The following is a 13,609-nucleotide window of genomic DNA, read 5'->3' as shown; positions in this document are numbered from 1 at the left end:
CATAGAAGAAATCAGGTACTGAAAAAAGAAAACTAGGGCAGCTGTCCACATCTAAGGACTGGAAAACTAATCTATAGTGCCAATTCTATTGAGCAATTGAACTTTCAGTTCCACGCTATGAACAGCACCCTGCTGGTCCCTCCCACCTGCCATGATCTGTCTGCTCTGCAAAGAGAAGCACAGAGACTTAGTGAATGGGTAATTGGGTATAAGAAAGGGAATTCCATGTAAAAAAGAAAGGTTTTATTTTACAATTCTATTGGCATGTTGATGAGGGGGAGTGAGGAAGACAAAATGTATGCAGATTAAACTTCGGCTTTAACGGTTAACTCAACTTTCGTGGGGGAAAAAAATAGAAATGAAAGAAAAAATAATATAGCATGTACAATTGCGAGACAAGTCATATTGTAGATGAATGTTATTAAAAATTAGCCTTTCCTTTTCAATCTACAGCCGCTGCCATTTTCTATAAATGCAATGCAATATGGCTACATGGCGTTGTTCTGTACACAAAATATGTACTGACCACTCCCCAGAAACATAATTTCCTGCTTGTGTGATTGGCTCACCAATTTTCCCAGAAGTCTGCCTAAGATACAGGTCAGATTTCAGGCATTCCCTGCAACAAAAATTTCATTTTTGGTGAGATATTTCCAATAGGAACATATCTAAAGGGATGCAGGCCCTGCAGCTTTCCTCATTAGTGCTCTGCAGCTGCACACCTGACTGATAATTATGAAACCACTCGCATTAGACCCACGTAGCACAAAGGCACAGTTAAAGCGGGAGTTCACCCATTTATTAATTTTTTTTTTTTGTCCCCTTAGATTCCTGCTCTTTTGGTCTAGGGGAATCGGCTATTTGTTTTAAAATATGAGCAGTACTTACCCGTTTTCGAGATGCATCTTCTTCCGTCGCTTCCGGGTATGGGTCTTCGGGAGCGGGCGTTCCTTCTTGATTGACAGTCTTCCGAGAGGCTTCCGACGGTCGCATCCATCGCGTCACTCGTAGCCGAAAGAAGCCGAACGTCGGTGCGGCTCTATACTGCGCCTGCGCACCGACGTTCGGCTTCTTTCGGAAAATCGTGACGCGATGGATGCGACCGTCGGAAGCCTCTGTCAATCAAGAAGGAACGCCCATTCCCGCAGCCCATACCCGGAAGCGACGGAGAGGATGCATCTCGTAAATGGGTAAGTACTGCTCATATTTTAAAACAAATAGCCGATTCCCCTAGAGAAAACGAGCATGAATCTAAGGCTAAAAAGTGCTCTCTAAGGGTGAACCCCCGCTTTAAGCACACAGGGATTTCTTCAGAATAAAAAAAGGTAGGAATCTGCAACAACGGTTGTTATAATCCTTTTAATGTACATAGATCACCCAGGGGGGGATGTTTTTTTTGGAGTTATGCTTTAACTATTTCTGTATAATTTACCTTTGACCTACTCCTTCTAAAGCCTCCTTATTGAGTGAGGCTGCCTATCACATTCACAAACGATAGGGATACTTAAAAGGGGTTAGTGATGGGCCCAAGCTTCAGAAAAATCAAGATAGTTTCCATTTAACCTGTGGGGTATACAGAGTGGTTAGACAGATCCCTTACTAAGATATTGTAGTCTGCCTGCCGCCAGAGGCAGACATCAGAATACTTGATTTTCTGCCCAGCTCGTTCGATTGTTCAATCAAAGCATGTCAGGCAGAAAAGGGGCAACAGGCTACCCACAGAGCCGCTGATAAGGCAGTACAGCCAGCCATCAGTTTAAAAGGGGGGCCTGGGCACATGCTGAGCAGGATGACCCGACTGTACTGCCTTATTACAGACACTGATCCTCTTCTGCCTCTCGCTAGCACATTCATCTGTGCAGCTGAGGCTGTAGAGAAAGGGACTGATAAATCCCTGTCCTCAGTCACTTTCGTCCGGGGAGGGGGGCCTTGTCAGGTTGGCTGTATGGGGCCCCCGTGATTTCTAACAGCAGCCCTGGTTACCCACAAAGCAAATTTCAGCTGGTTCATCGGGAACCGGCACAGATTCACACAGTGTATGGCCACAGCCTATATTCAGATGACCATATTCCTGGATCTACTGGCCATAGATGGATTGAAATTTGGCTGGTTCTGCAGGGGCTGGTCGAATTGTGATCCGTCTATGACCGTTCTGGTTTGAGAGGAGTCGATCTAATGATCGACTCCTCCTGAACGGCACTTTTGGTAAATTTCTGTTTGGTCAGCACATGCAGCCAATCGGCTATGGCGCTGATCAGTGTATTTTGACAGTGGTGGAATCCTCCATCCACCTCACTTGTGTGTTCATTCAGTTTTTTTAAAGGGATTAGATGGGGCCATCCGTGTCCAACTTTACATCAACCTTTACTTAAGGATTTTTTAGATCACAACCTCAGTTTGCATTGCCCAGGTCTGTGACATGTTTACTTGCCCTCTTCTGGCGGCTAAATACTCACATTGTCAGCTGGTGTTCTGTCCAGGGGGTTTGAGTTGAATTGTGGAATTGCCAGCCAACAGCTTTCCCTTCTAGTAACCAGACATGTATACTTTATACCATATATACACACATAATTCCATAGAACCTGCTCTGACCCATTGCTCTATATTTTTCAGATTGCCTTTTCCCAACACAACACCATCATGGACCTGGTCCAGTTTTTTGTCACCTTCTTCAGGTAAGATCTTATATGCTCATCAGGGGAACTTTTTTTGATCACGTATTTTGCTTCATTCACTTTTTGGACTAATGATGTACAATTGCATGTATTATTTGAGCACTAGAGCGCTGCACTATTGTTTTATTAAGGCTACGGATCAGTTTTAAGTAATTGCTGACTTTTTGAAAAACTCTAATCCTTATTCCACAGGCCAGGAATGCCAAGCTCCACCCATCAGTCTCATTACTTTTCTACTTATTTGCACCTGTCATTATTCCAAAACAAATTGCTTACATCTCAGTCTGTCTCTTGTGTGGGGAGATGCACTTCTTAAGAATGAAAACCGAGTAAATTGGCATGATTAAAAATCGATGTGAAATCTCTAGTATTCTGTACGCAATCGATCGTGGAGAATAGTAACAAGCTTGAATCAAAGTAGAAGTCTAACTGGGACTTTACATTTTTGATTTAGAGTAAACCTCCACTTGCATCCTCAACAAAGAAGTAAACTCCCAATGGAGCTCCTAACCCTTCCACACTCCACCCAAGATGAAAAATGTAAGCATAGCAAGGCAAATTGGGGACATTATGTCCTTTGCACAATTGCAGCATAAAACCATTGTCAGTGTACTGGTTGGCTTTGCCTTGAGGTCTTCTAATATCTGATAGTAGAGGGGTAGAGGGGTTGGCAAGAGACGACTGCCCTAATTGTTATCAGGAAGGGGTGCAAAAAGGAAAAAAGGCAGGATCTGCAGTTTATGCAGCTAATGTAGTTCCCAGTTTATGGGGGAGTGGGGGGGACACACTGTTATTTTTTTGCCTTGGTTGCTAAAGGGCAATGTCCCAGAACTGGGTCTGGGATGGGTTTAGTCATCATACCGAGTTGTCACATTCATGTTAGGTCACCGTCAGTCTGATGTACAGTAATAACTGCCATAAGAAAAGGAAGATTAGGCAGAAAACATTTAGAGCTGGGGTCATGAATTCAGTTCAGTGAGTAAATTGTGCCAGTTTTCCCCTCCCTAAATATCAGCAATAACCATTGTGCTGCGAGAGGGATCTTCTTCATCCCCGGCGGGAAGAAGAATTGTGAGATGTGTTTTGCACAGGACTATTTAAAATCCGTTGAGTGCATAAATGACTCGATAACTTCCAGCGCCATTAGGTCGGTGCAGACTTTTTCCTGCCTTCCTTCGCTTACCATCCAGCAATTTGGAATTTGCAACAATCAAGTAGATAACATGGCAGGCCAAGCAGCAGAATGGGCTAACGATAAAGAATGCCATTGAATTATTCTGCATATAGGATGAAGCTGCTTCACTCTGGCAGCCATTCACATCTCTGGGTGTATGAGCGGAAAAATAATTTTACAGCGGGGTGATACCAAAGCTCAGCGCTCAGTGTATGACCATTAATATCTTGGAGCGGAAGATAATACTGCTACCTGGAGAATGGTCATGGAGCGTGGGAGAAGTTTGGATTAGTTCACTTGATGGCCCATTAATCCTTTTAAGGTAATGATCAGGTGCCAAACGGAGAAGTATAGAAAGCCCATAAGCAGATAACTCTGTATGTATAGAGCAATTCCCATCAAACACGATAAAGCTTAATGAAACTTTTAACAGATATTGGATACCGTGGCCATGCATCCTTCGGAAAAACCCAGAAGTGTTGTCGCAGAGGTGCCTATGGGAAGGTGCTAGTATGGTAGACAGTAAGGGAAAAATGTCTTGATCAATTTTATTGTGACAAACAGTCTTTTTTTTTTGATGATACCACTTTCATGTTTTCTAGTATGATAACTGTTTCCCTTCTTGTGTCTAATTCTTACAGCATGTAGTTCAGATCCATAGGGGAGAAGGATGACACCTGATATCCCCCATGTCCCTCCTTACTACACCAGCATTATTATTAAGTGCCATCAATTTGAATCCAATTCCTAGCGACTTGATGAATATGAGCTCCAAAAAAAAAGTTGACTTTGCGCTAGTCTGGTGAGAGCTTCAAGTGTCATTCCCACAGTTGTAGTCAATGGTTGTAGTAGATGGTCTCCCTCTTCACCTGGTTCCTTCTATCTTCCCAAACATTATTTCCTTCTCCAGTGGTCTCTCTCTTCTTACAGTGTGACAAAAACACGATAGTGGTAACTTCATGGCTCATGCTAAATGCTGGTGTAGTAAGGAGGAGAGATCAGGAGGGGATAGAGTATCATCCTTATCCTCTATGGACACATGTTACATGCTGGTGTAGTAAGGGGGAGAGACAAGATATAGATTAGGCATCATTCTTATCCTCTATGGACCTATGCTATTGTAATATAGAGGAGAGACAAGAAGAGACTCGGACATCATCCTTATCCTCCATGGACCCATGCTGGTGTAGTAAGGGGTAGAGACAAGAATCGGGCAAATTCCTTATCCTCCATTGTCTTTCAAACTTTTATCTAGGAAGGCCACATTGTATGAATTACAAATATTTGAGGGCTTAAAGGAAATAAAAATCATAAATAAATCTATATCATTTGATTAAATTAATAACTTTAGGTTATTCACTCCCATTAGGAGTGCTCCTTACATCTAGAATTGCCCAGCAGAGCCCCCCCCCCCCCCATACATCCAGGAGTGCCCAGCAGAGTCACCCCTCGCATACAGAATTGCCCAGCAGAGTCCCTCCTTACATCCAGAATTACCCAGTCGAGTCCTCCCACCCCCCATACATCAAGGAGTGCACAGCCGACAGCAGAGTCACCCCTTGCAACCATAATTGCCCTTCAGAATACCACCTTACGTCCAAAATTGTCCAGCGGAATCCCTTCTTACATCCAGAATTGCCCAGCATAGTCTACCCCCCATACATCCAGAATTGCCCAGCAGAGTCCCACCCCCCTTACATCCAGAATTGCCCAGCAGAATCCCTCCTTACATCCAGAATTGCCCAGTGGAGGTTCCCCCTCAAACATCCAAGAGTGCCCAATAGAGTCTCTCCCTACATCCAGAATTGCCCAGCAGAGTCCCTCCATGCATCTAGAAGTGCCAAACAAAGTCCCCTCTTACCTTTCAGATGGCAGAGCAACAGGGCTGGAGGTAGAGCAGGTCTGGAAGGAGGAGATTCAGTCCTCCTGTAAATTCTAGGGTTGGGCCAATCGCATCACTGCTTGCTAGAACACCGGATGTTCTAGCCACTAACCACTGGGGGGGTGATCTGCGCTGGGAACTGGGATCATAGCTGGCTGACTTGTGGTGGTGGTACCAGTATCTGTATACTATACACAGTCTGGCATATCCACTGCCAGCCAGATAGGGTTACTGGGTGTCTGATGAAATGTTGTAGTGACCCATAGTTTGTGAACACCTGCTGTATGAGAGAATCTCTGTCACATATATTAGTTTTTTGAGGAGGTTGTCATGAAACACTCCAGCCATGTTTTCATTTCCATCGTCATCTTTTTATTGAAGTTTTAGACAGTATGTGAGTTTTATGTAACATATCGCATTTCAGAATTATCAAGGCAAAGAGTGTCCCCCAACTGGGAGCCTGATGATGCTGTGGTATTACTATGCAACAATTGAACCAAATTCTCCTTGGATGAGATCCTGCACTCTTCAATTCTACCATCCCAGCTAGAGATAACCTTATTCAACTGTGAATATTTCACAGAATCTATTACACACCACTTTGACTTTTTCAGATGTGTAAGAGAGATAACCCTGATGGCCATAAATATCAAAAGTAAACCGGGGAACTTCTTCAAATGCTTTGGAGTTGTGAAAAAGTTTGTCCCTTCTGGTCACTAGTCACTCAATTTATTGCTAAGCATTTTGAGATACTCAATATATGCAATCCGAAATGGTGTGTGCTAGAGGTACTAGAATATTTGAACCTAGGCACCTATTAGAAACAATTTTTCTGTTTTAATATTTTTTCTTACAATTTTAAATAACAAGAAAAAACATTACTAGGTAGCAATTTCGTGTACAAAATAGTATCAAAATGGTACACTGTCTTGCGATCATAAAACTCCTCCAAACAAGGAAGAAAAAAGGGAAAATGGAAGATAACAGCAGCAAGCACCCCCATCCACCCCGATATGGCCATCTATGTTTACAGTAAGCGACTGTTCATCGTGACACAATTGGTCAAGACCTTTGACACTAGTACATTACCCTCCTATGGACGCCTCTGCAACAAAACTTTTTTGAATTTAAGTGGACCAAGGACTGGGCCCTGCACATTAATCAAAGCTGTGTGGAGAACGATATATTCTCTATAAGCTCTGATCATAGGTTGTATCTACCATTATATTTGGTTACTTGCAACCTTGTGAGGCTTACAATCTGTATATTTCGTTCAGCTTTTACAATGACCTTACAGTGAAGGAAAAAAGTTTTTGCTCCCCTGCTGATTTTGTATGTTTGCCCACTGACAAAAAAATTATCAGTCTATAGTTTTAATGGTTGGTTTATTTTACAGTGAGAGACAGAATATCAAATATATATATATATATATACCGTATTTATCGGCGTATACCGCGCACTTTTTTGCCCTGAAAATCAGGGCAAAATCGTGGGTGCGCGGTATACGCCGATACCCGCTTTCCCGCGCCGAGTTTGAATACTGCGCAGACATATACCGAGCACTCGTGTATTGTCGGGCAGTCTCAGCTCCTCTCGCGCTGACGTCCTGGACGTACAGGACTCCAGCGCGAGAGTAGCCGAGCATTGCCGACAATACACGAGTGTACTGCGCTCTGTATATGTTGGCGCAGTATTCAAACTCGGCGCGGGAAACGAGCGGGGAGGAGGAGGACGCCGCAGAAGGACGCCGGACCCGACGAAGAGGACACCTGAAGCCGCAGACGGACGCCGGACCCGACGATGCCGCCGATGGATGCCGCGCAAGACACCAAAACTGTAAGTACAAAAAAAACTTTTTTTTCCACAGGATTCGGGGCAACTTTAGGGGTGCGCGGTATACGCGGGAGCGCTCTATACCGCGATAAATACGGTATATATATATATTAGGGCTGTGCGTTAAACGCGATATTAACGGCGTTAACGCAAACCCATGTTAACGCCGTCAATATTTTTGTCGCGCGATTAACGCGGGAGCGCTCGGGGTGGACGTGCAGAGTGTGCAGCGGCGCGGCACAGCTTACCTTCTCGCTGGATTCACAGGCAAGTTACTCACCTTGTCCCTGGATCCAGCGATGCCACCCCGCTGTGTGATCGGCGATGCCACCCCGCTGTGTGATCGAGCGGGTCCTCCTTGCTTGGCGGGTCCTCCTCGCTCGGCGGGTCCTCCTCGCTCGATTCACAGTGTCTGTGTGCCGCTGATCTCCGTTCCCTGCGACGTTACGACGCACGGGAGCGGAGAACGGCGCCAAATTCAAAAAAGTAAACAAACACCTTACATACAGTATACTGTAATCTTATAGATTACAGTACTGTATGTAAAAAATACACACCCCCCTTGTCCCTAGTGGTCTGCCCAGTGTCCTACATGTTCTTTTATAGAATAAAAACTGTTCTTTCTGCCTGAAAACTGTAGATTGTCCAAAAGTGTCCCTTTATGTCAAAAATGGTTTTAGATCAGCTAGAAAACAGCGATCATAAATTATAATCACTTGCAGAATTGTGCGATATTTGTGGGGAAATTCATCATAAATTAGATAGATTAATCGTGAGTTAACTATGACATTAATGCGATTAATCGCGATTAAAAATTGTAATCGTTTGACAGCACTAATATATATATATATATATATATATATATATATATATATATATATATATATATATATATATATAAACACATTTCAAAAAAAGTTATAAATTGATTTGGATTTTAATGAGTGAAATAAGTATTTGATCCCCTATCAATCAGTAAGATTTCTATCTCCTGGGTGGCTTCTATAGAGGTAAAGAGCTGAGATTAGGAGCACTCTCTTAAAGGGAGTGACCCTAATCTCAGCTTGTTACTTGTATAAAAGACGCCTGTCCACAGAAGAAATCAATCAGATTCCAATCTCTCCACCATGGCCAAGACCAAAGAAGCTGTCCAAGGATGTCGGGGACAAGATTGTAGACCTACACAAGGCTGTAATGGGCTGGAAGACCATCGCCAAGCAGCTTAGTGAGAGGGTGACAACAGTTGGTGCAATTTTTTTTCTTCAAAATGGAAGAAACACAAAATAACTGTCATCTCCTTCGGTCTGGGGCTCCATGCAAGATCTCAACTTGTGGAGTTTCAATGATCATGAGAACAATGATAAATCGGCCCAGATCTACACGGGAGAATCTCGTCAATGATCTCAAGGCAGCTGGGTCCATAGTCACCAAGAAAATAATTGGTAACACAATGTGCTGTGAAGGACTGAAATCCTGCAGTAACCGCAATGTCCCCCTGCTCAAGAAAGCACATGTAACAGCCCGTCTGAAAGTTGCCAATGAACATCTGAATGATTCAGAGCAGAACTGGGTGAAACTGTTGTGGTCAGATGACACCAAAATCGAGCTCTTTAGCATCAACTCAACTCGCTGTGTTTGGAGGAGGAGGAATGCTGCCTATGACCCCCAAGAAGACCATCCCCACCGTCAAACATGTAGGTGGAAACACTTCTGCTAAGGGAATAGGACAACTTCACTGCATCAAAGGGATGATGAATTGGGGCCATGTACCGTCAAATCTTGGGCGAGAACCTCCTTCCCTCAGCCGGGGCATTGAAAATGGGTTGTGGATGGGTATTCAGTATGACAATGACCCAAAACGCATGGTCAGGGCAACAAAGGAGTGGCTAAAGTAGAAGCACATTAACCACTTCCATACCAGGCACTTACTCACCTTCCCGCCCAAGCCAATTTTCAGCTTTCAGCACTGTCGCACTTTGAATGACAATTGCGCGGTCATGCTACACTGCACAAAAAACAAAATTGGCGTCCTTTTTTCCCCACAAATAGAGCTTTCTTTTGGTGGTATTTGATCACCTCTGCGATTTTTTTTTTTTTGCGCAACAACTAAAAAAAGACTGAACATTTTGAAAAAAAATTAAGTTTTTATTTTTTTCTGTTAATTTTTTTGTAAATAAGTAAGTTTTCTCTTTCAATTACGGGCACTGATATGGCGGCACTGATGGGCACCAATGAGATGGCACTGATGGACATCGATGAGGTAGTACTGATGGGCACAGATGAGGTGGCACTGATTGGCGGCGCTGGTATGCGGCACTGATGGGCACACATAGGCGGCATTGATGGGCACACATGGGCGGCACTGATGGGCACTCATGGGCGGCACTGATGGGCACTTATGGGCGGCACTGATGGGCACTCATAGGCGGCACAGATGGGCACTCATGGGCGGCACTTATGGGTGGCACTGATGTATACTTATGGGTGGCACAGATGGGCACTGATAGGTGGGCACTGGGCATGGATGGGCACTGTGGGGTGGCACTGATGGACACTGTGGGGTGGCACTGATGGACACTGTGGGGTGGCACTGATTTACCCATGTTGCCAGTCAGTGCCCATTTGTGGGCACTGATTGGCATCTTTTTTATTTTTTAATGCTTTTTTTTTCTTTTTTTTTCAACCTTTTTTTTTTTTCCCTTTTTTTTTATTGTTTGCCCTTTCCTGGTGGTCCAGGGTGGGCTTCCCTGGTGGTCCAGTGTGGCAATCCAAGGGGGGGCTGCGCTGATAAACAATCAGCGCGAACCCCCCCGGTTAGGAGAGCCGCCGATCGGCTCTCCTCTACTCGCGTCTGTCAGACGCGAGTGAGGAAGAGCCATCAACGGCTCTTCCTGTTTACATCGTGATCAGCCATGGTTGGACATGGCTGATCACATGGTAAAGAGCCTCCGTGAGAGACTCTTTACCTTGATCGGTGTTGCGGGGTGTCAGACTGACACCCTGCAACAATGATCGCCGCGATGCGCGCCCCCGGGGGCGCGCAGCGGCTCAGAATCCTGAGGACGTCATATGACGTCCAGTCAGGATTCTACAACCACTTTGCCGACGTGAATATGTCATTGGCGGGCGCCAAGTGGTTAAGGTCCTGGCATGGCCTAGCCAGTCTCCAGACCTTAACCTCTTGCCGACCGCGCTATAGCAAAAATACTGCTACAGCGCGGTCGAGTTACTGTGACAGGACGTCCCTGGGACGTCCTCGTGCACTTCCGCGTTTGCGCGGCCCCTGGGGCGCGCTCGCGGAAGTGTCCGTGCTCGCCAGGTCTAGAAGACCCGGCGCATCACGGATCACGGTAAATTGCCGCGAATCGAGGCTGTTTACCACGTGATCGCTCCGTCAAATGACGGAGCGATCACTTGTAAACAAACCGGCGTCATTTGATGACGCCGGTTCCTCCCTCTCCTCTCTGTACCGTTCGGTACAGTGCGAGAGGAGAGGAGAGGAGGGGGGAGCGCGGGGTGTCAGCAGTGCTGTGGCTGGATCTGTGACAACTGCAGTCACAGATCCAGCCATCCCTCCCAGCTCAGCAATACTCTGCCATACTCTGCATACTCTGCAATACCCCATACTCTGCCATACTCTGCCATACCCCATATTCTGCCATACTCTGCATACTCTGCCATACCCCATACTCTGCCATACTCTGCCATACTCTGCATACTCTGCCATACCCCATACTCTGCCATACCCCATACTCTGCAATACCCCATACTCTGCCATACTCTGCAATACCCCGTTACTCTGCAATACCCCGTTACTCTGCAATACCCTGTTACTCTGCAATACCCCAATACTCTGCCATACCCCGATACTCTGCCATACCCCGATACTCTGCAATACCCCGATACTCTGCCATACTCTGCATACTCTGCCATACCCCATACTCTGCCATACTCTGCATACTCTGCCATACCCCATACTCTGCAATACCCCATACTCTGCCATACTCTGCAATACCCCGTTACTCTGCAATACCCCGTTACTCTGCAATACCCCAATACTCTGCCATACCCCGATACTCTGCCATACCCCGATACTCTGCCATACCCCGATACTCTGCAATACCCCGATACTCTGCCATACTCTGCATACTCTGCCATACCCCATACTCTGCATACTCTGCAATACCCCATACTCTGCCATACCCCATACTCTGCCATACCCCATACTCTGCCATACCCCATACTCTGCCATACCCCGTTACTCTGCCATACCCCGTTACTCTGCCATACCCCGATACTCTGCCATACCCCGATACTCTGCCATACCCCGATACTCTGCCATACCCCGATACTCTGCCATACCCCGATACTCTGCCATACCCCGATACTCTGCCATACCCCGATACTCTGCAATACCTCGATACTCTGCAATACCCCGATACTCTGCAATACCCTGCGCAATACTCTGCATTACCCTGCGCGATACTCTGCAATACCCAAATACTCTGCAATACCCCCAATACTCTGCAATACCCCAATACTCTGCAATACCCCAATACTCTGCAATACCCAAATACTCTGCAATACCCAAATACTCTGCAATACCCAAATACTCTGCAATACCCAAATACTCTGCAATACCCAAATACTCTGCAATACCCAAATACTCTGCAATACCCAAATACTCTGCAATACCCCCAATACCCCAATACTCTGCAATACCCAAATACTCCGCAATACCCCAATACTCCGCATATATAATGTTTTGGGGTTCTATGTAGTTTTCTAGCAAATAAATTGTGATTTTTCCATGTAGGAGAGAAATGTCAGAATTGGCCTGGGTGTTCCAGAAAGCCTGATGGTGCTCCCTGCATGTTGGGCCTCTGTATGTGGCCACGCCGTGTAAAAGTTGCACACATGGGGTATCGCCATACTCGGGAGGAATAGCAGAATGTGTTTTGGGGTGTCATTTGTGGTATGCATATGCTGTGTGTGAGAAATAACCTGCGAATATGACAGAAACAAGTTTGTTTTTTGTTTTTTTACTGAATTTTCGGTCGTTTTTCTTTTATAGCGCAAAAAATAAAAAACCCAGAGGTGATCTAATACCACCAAAAGAAAGCTCTATTTGTGTGAAAAAAAGGACAAAAATTTCAAATGGGTACAATGTTGTATGACGGAGTAATTGTCATTCAAATTGTGAGAGCACCGAAAGCTGAAAATTGGTCTGGTCAGGAAGGGGGTTTAAGTGCCCAGTGGTCAAGAGGTTAATCCCATAGAAAATATGTGGAGGGAGCTGAAGGTTCGAGTTACCAAACTTCAGCCTCAAAACCCTAATGACTTGAAGAGGATCTGCAAAGAAAAGTGGAACAAAATCCCTCCTGAGATGTGTGCAAACCTGGTGGCCAACTACAAGAAACCTCTGACCCCTATGCTTGCCAACAAGGGTTTTGCCACCAAGTACTAAGTCATGTTTTGCAAACGGGTTAAAGGGTCACTAAAGGAATTTTTTTTTAAATCTAAATAGCTTCCTTTACCTTACTGCAGTCCTGGTATCATGTCCTCATTGTTCGTTTTTGCTTTCATGTTGCTGTAAATCCTCTCTGTTTTGGACACTTCCTGGTTGCCTGTTTCCTGATGACCACAGTACTGGGAGATTTCTCACGGTGGTCACTAATCAAGGAGGTGTGATTACTGTGTGTAAAACGAAACTGGATTGGTGCTGAGGAGTTTTAGACAAAGTATCACTGCTCTCTATTGGCTGACTGCCCTCTAGTGGCTCTCTGTACAGCAGAGAACTAGCAAACAACAGCAAAAACGAAACTACACTGCAGGCACATTATATGATTGTTTTTTTATCTATTTTTAATCATTTTTAAAAGGAATCAGTTAACTATTATGTCTCTATGCCCTGTAAACAGTCATTTCAGCTAAAAAAAAAATTCCTTTAGTGACCCTTTAAATACTTATTTCACTTATTAAAATGCAAATCAATTTATAACTTTTTAGAAATGTGCTTTTTTGGGTTTTTTTTTTTGTTATTTT

General features: G+C 44.8%; 1 protein-coding gene across 1 annotated transcript in view; it reads left to right on the top strand.

The window, feature by feature from the left end:
• ATRNL1 (attractin like 1) overlaps window positions 1-13,609 on the top strand; it is an 859,416-nt gene that overhangs the window by 555,617 nt on the left and 290,190 nt on the right. Inside the window, exon 25 of the mRNA XM_040361535.1 lies at window positions 2,614-2,675. Coding sequence (XP_040217469.1) covers window positions 2,614-2,675 — 62 coding nt within the window. The remainder of the gene's footprint in view (window positions 1-2,613; window positions 2,676-13,609) is intronic.

The sequence above is a fragment of the Rana temporaria genome, chromosome 8 (genome assembly GCF_905171775.1).
Source record: "Rana temporaria chromosome 8, aRanTem1.1, whole genome shotgun sequence".
NCBI classification, from domain to species: domain Eukaryota; kingdom Metazoa; phylum Chordata; class Amphibia; order Anura; family Ranidae; genus Rana; species Rana temporaria.
Note: the sequence above shows the minus strand (reverse complement) of the source record. Positions and strands in the feature narration are given on the sequence as shown.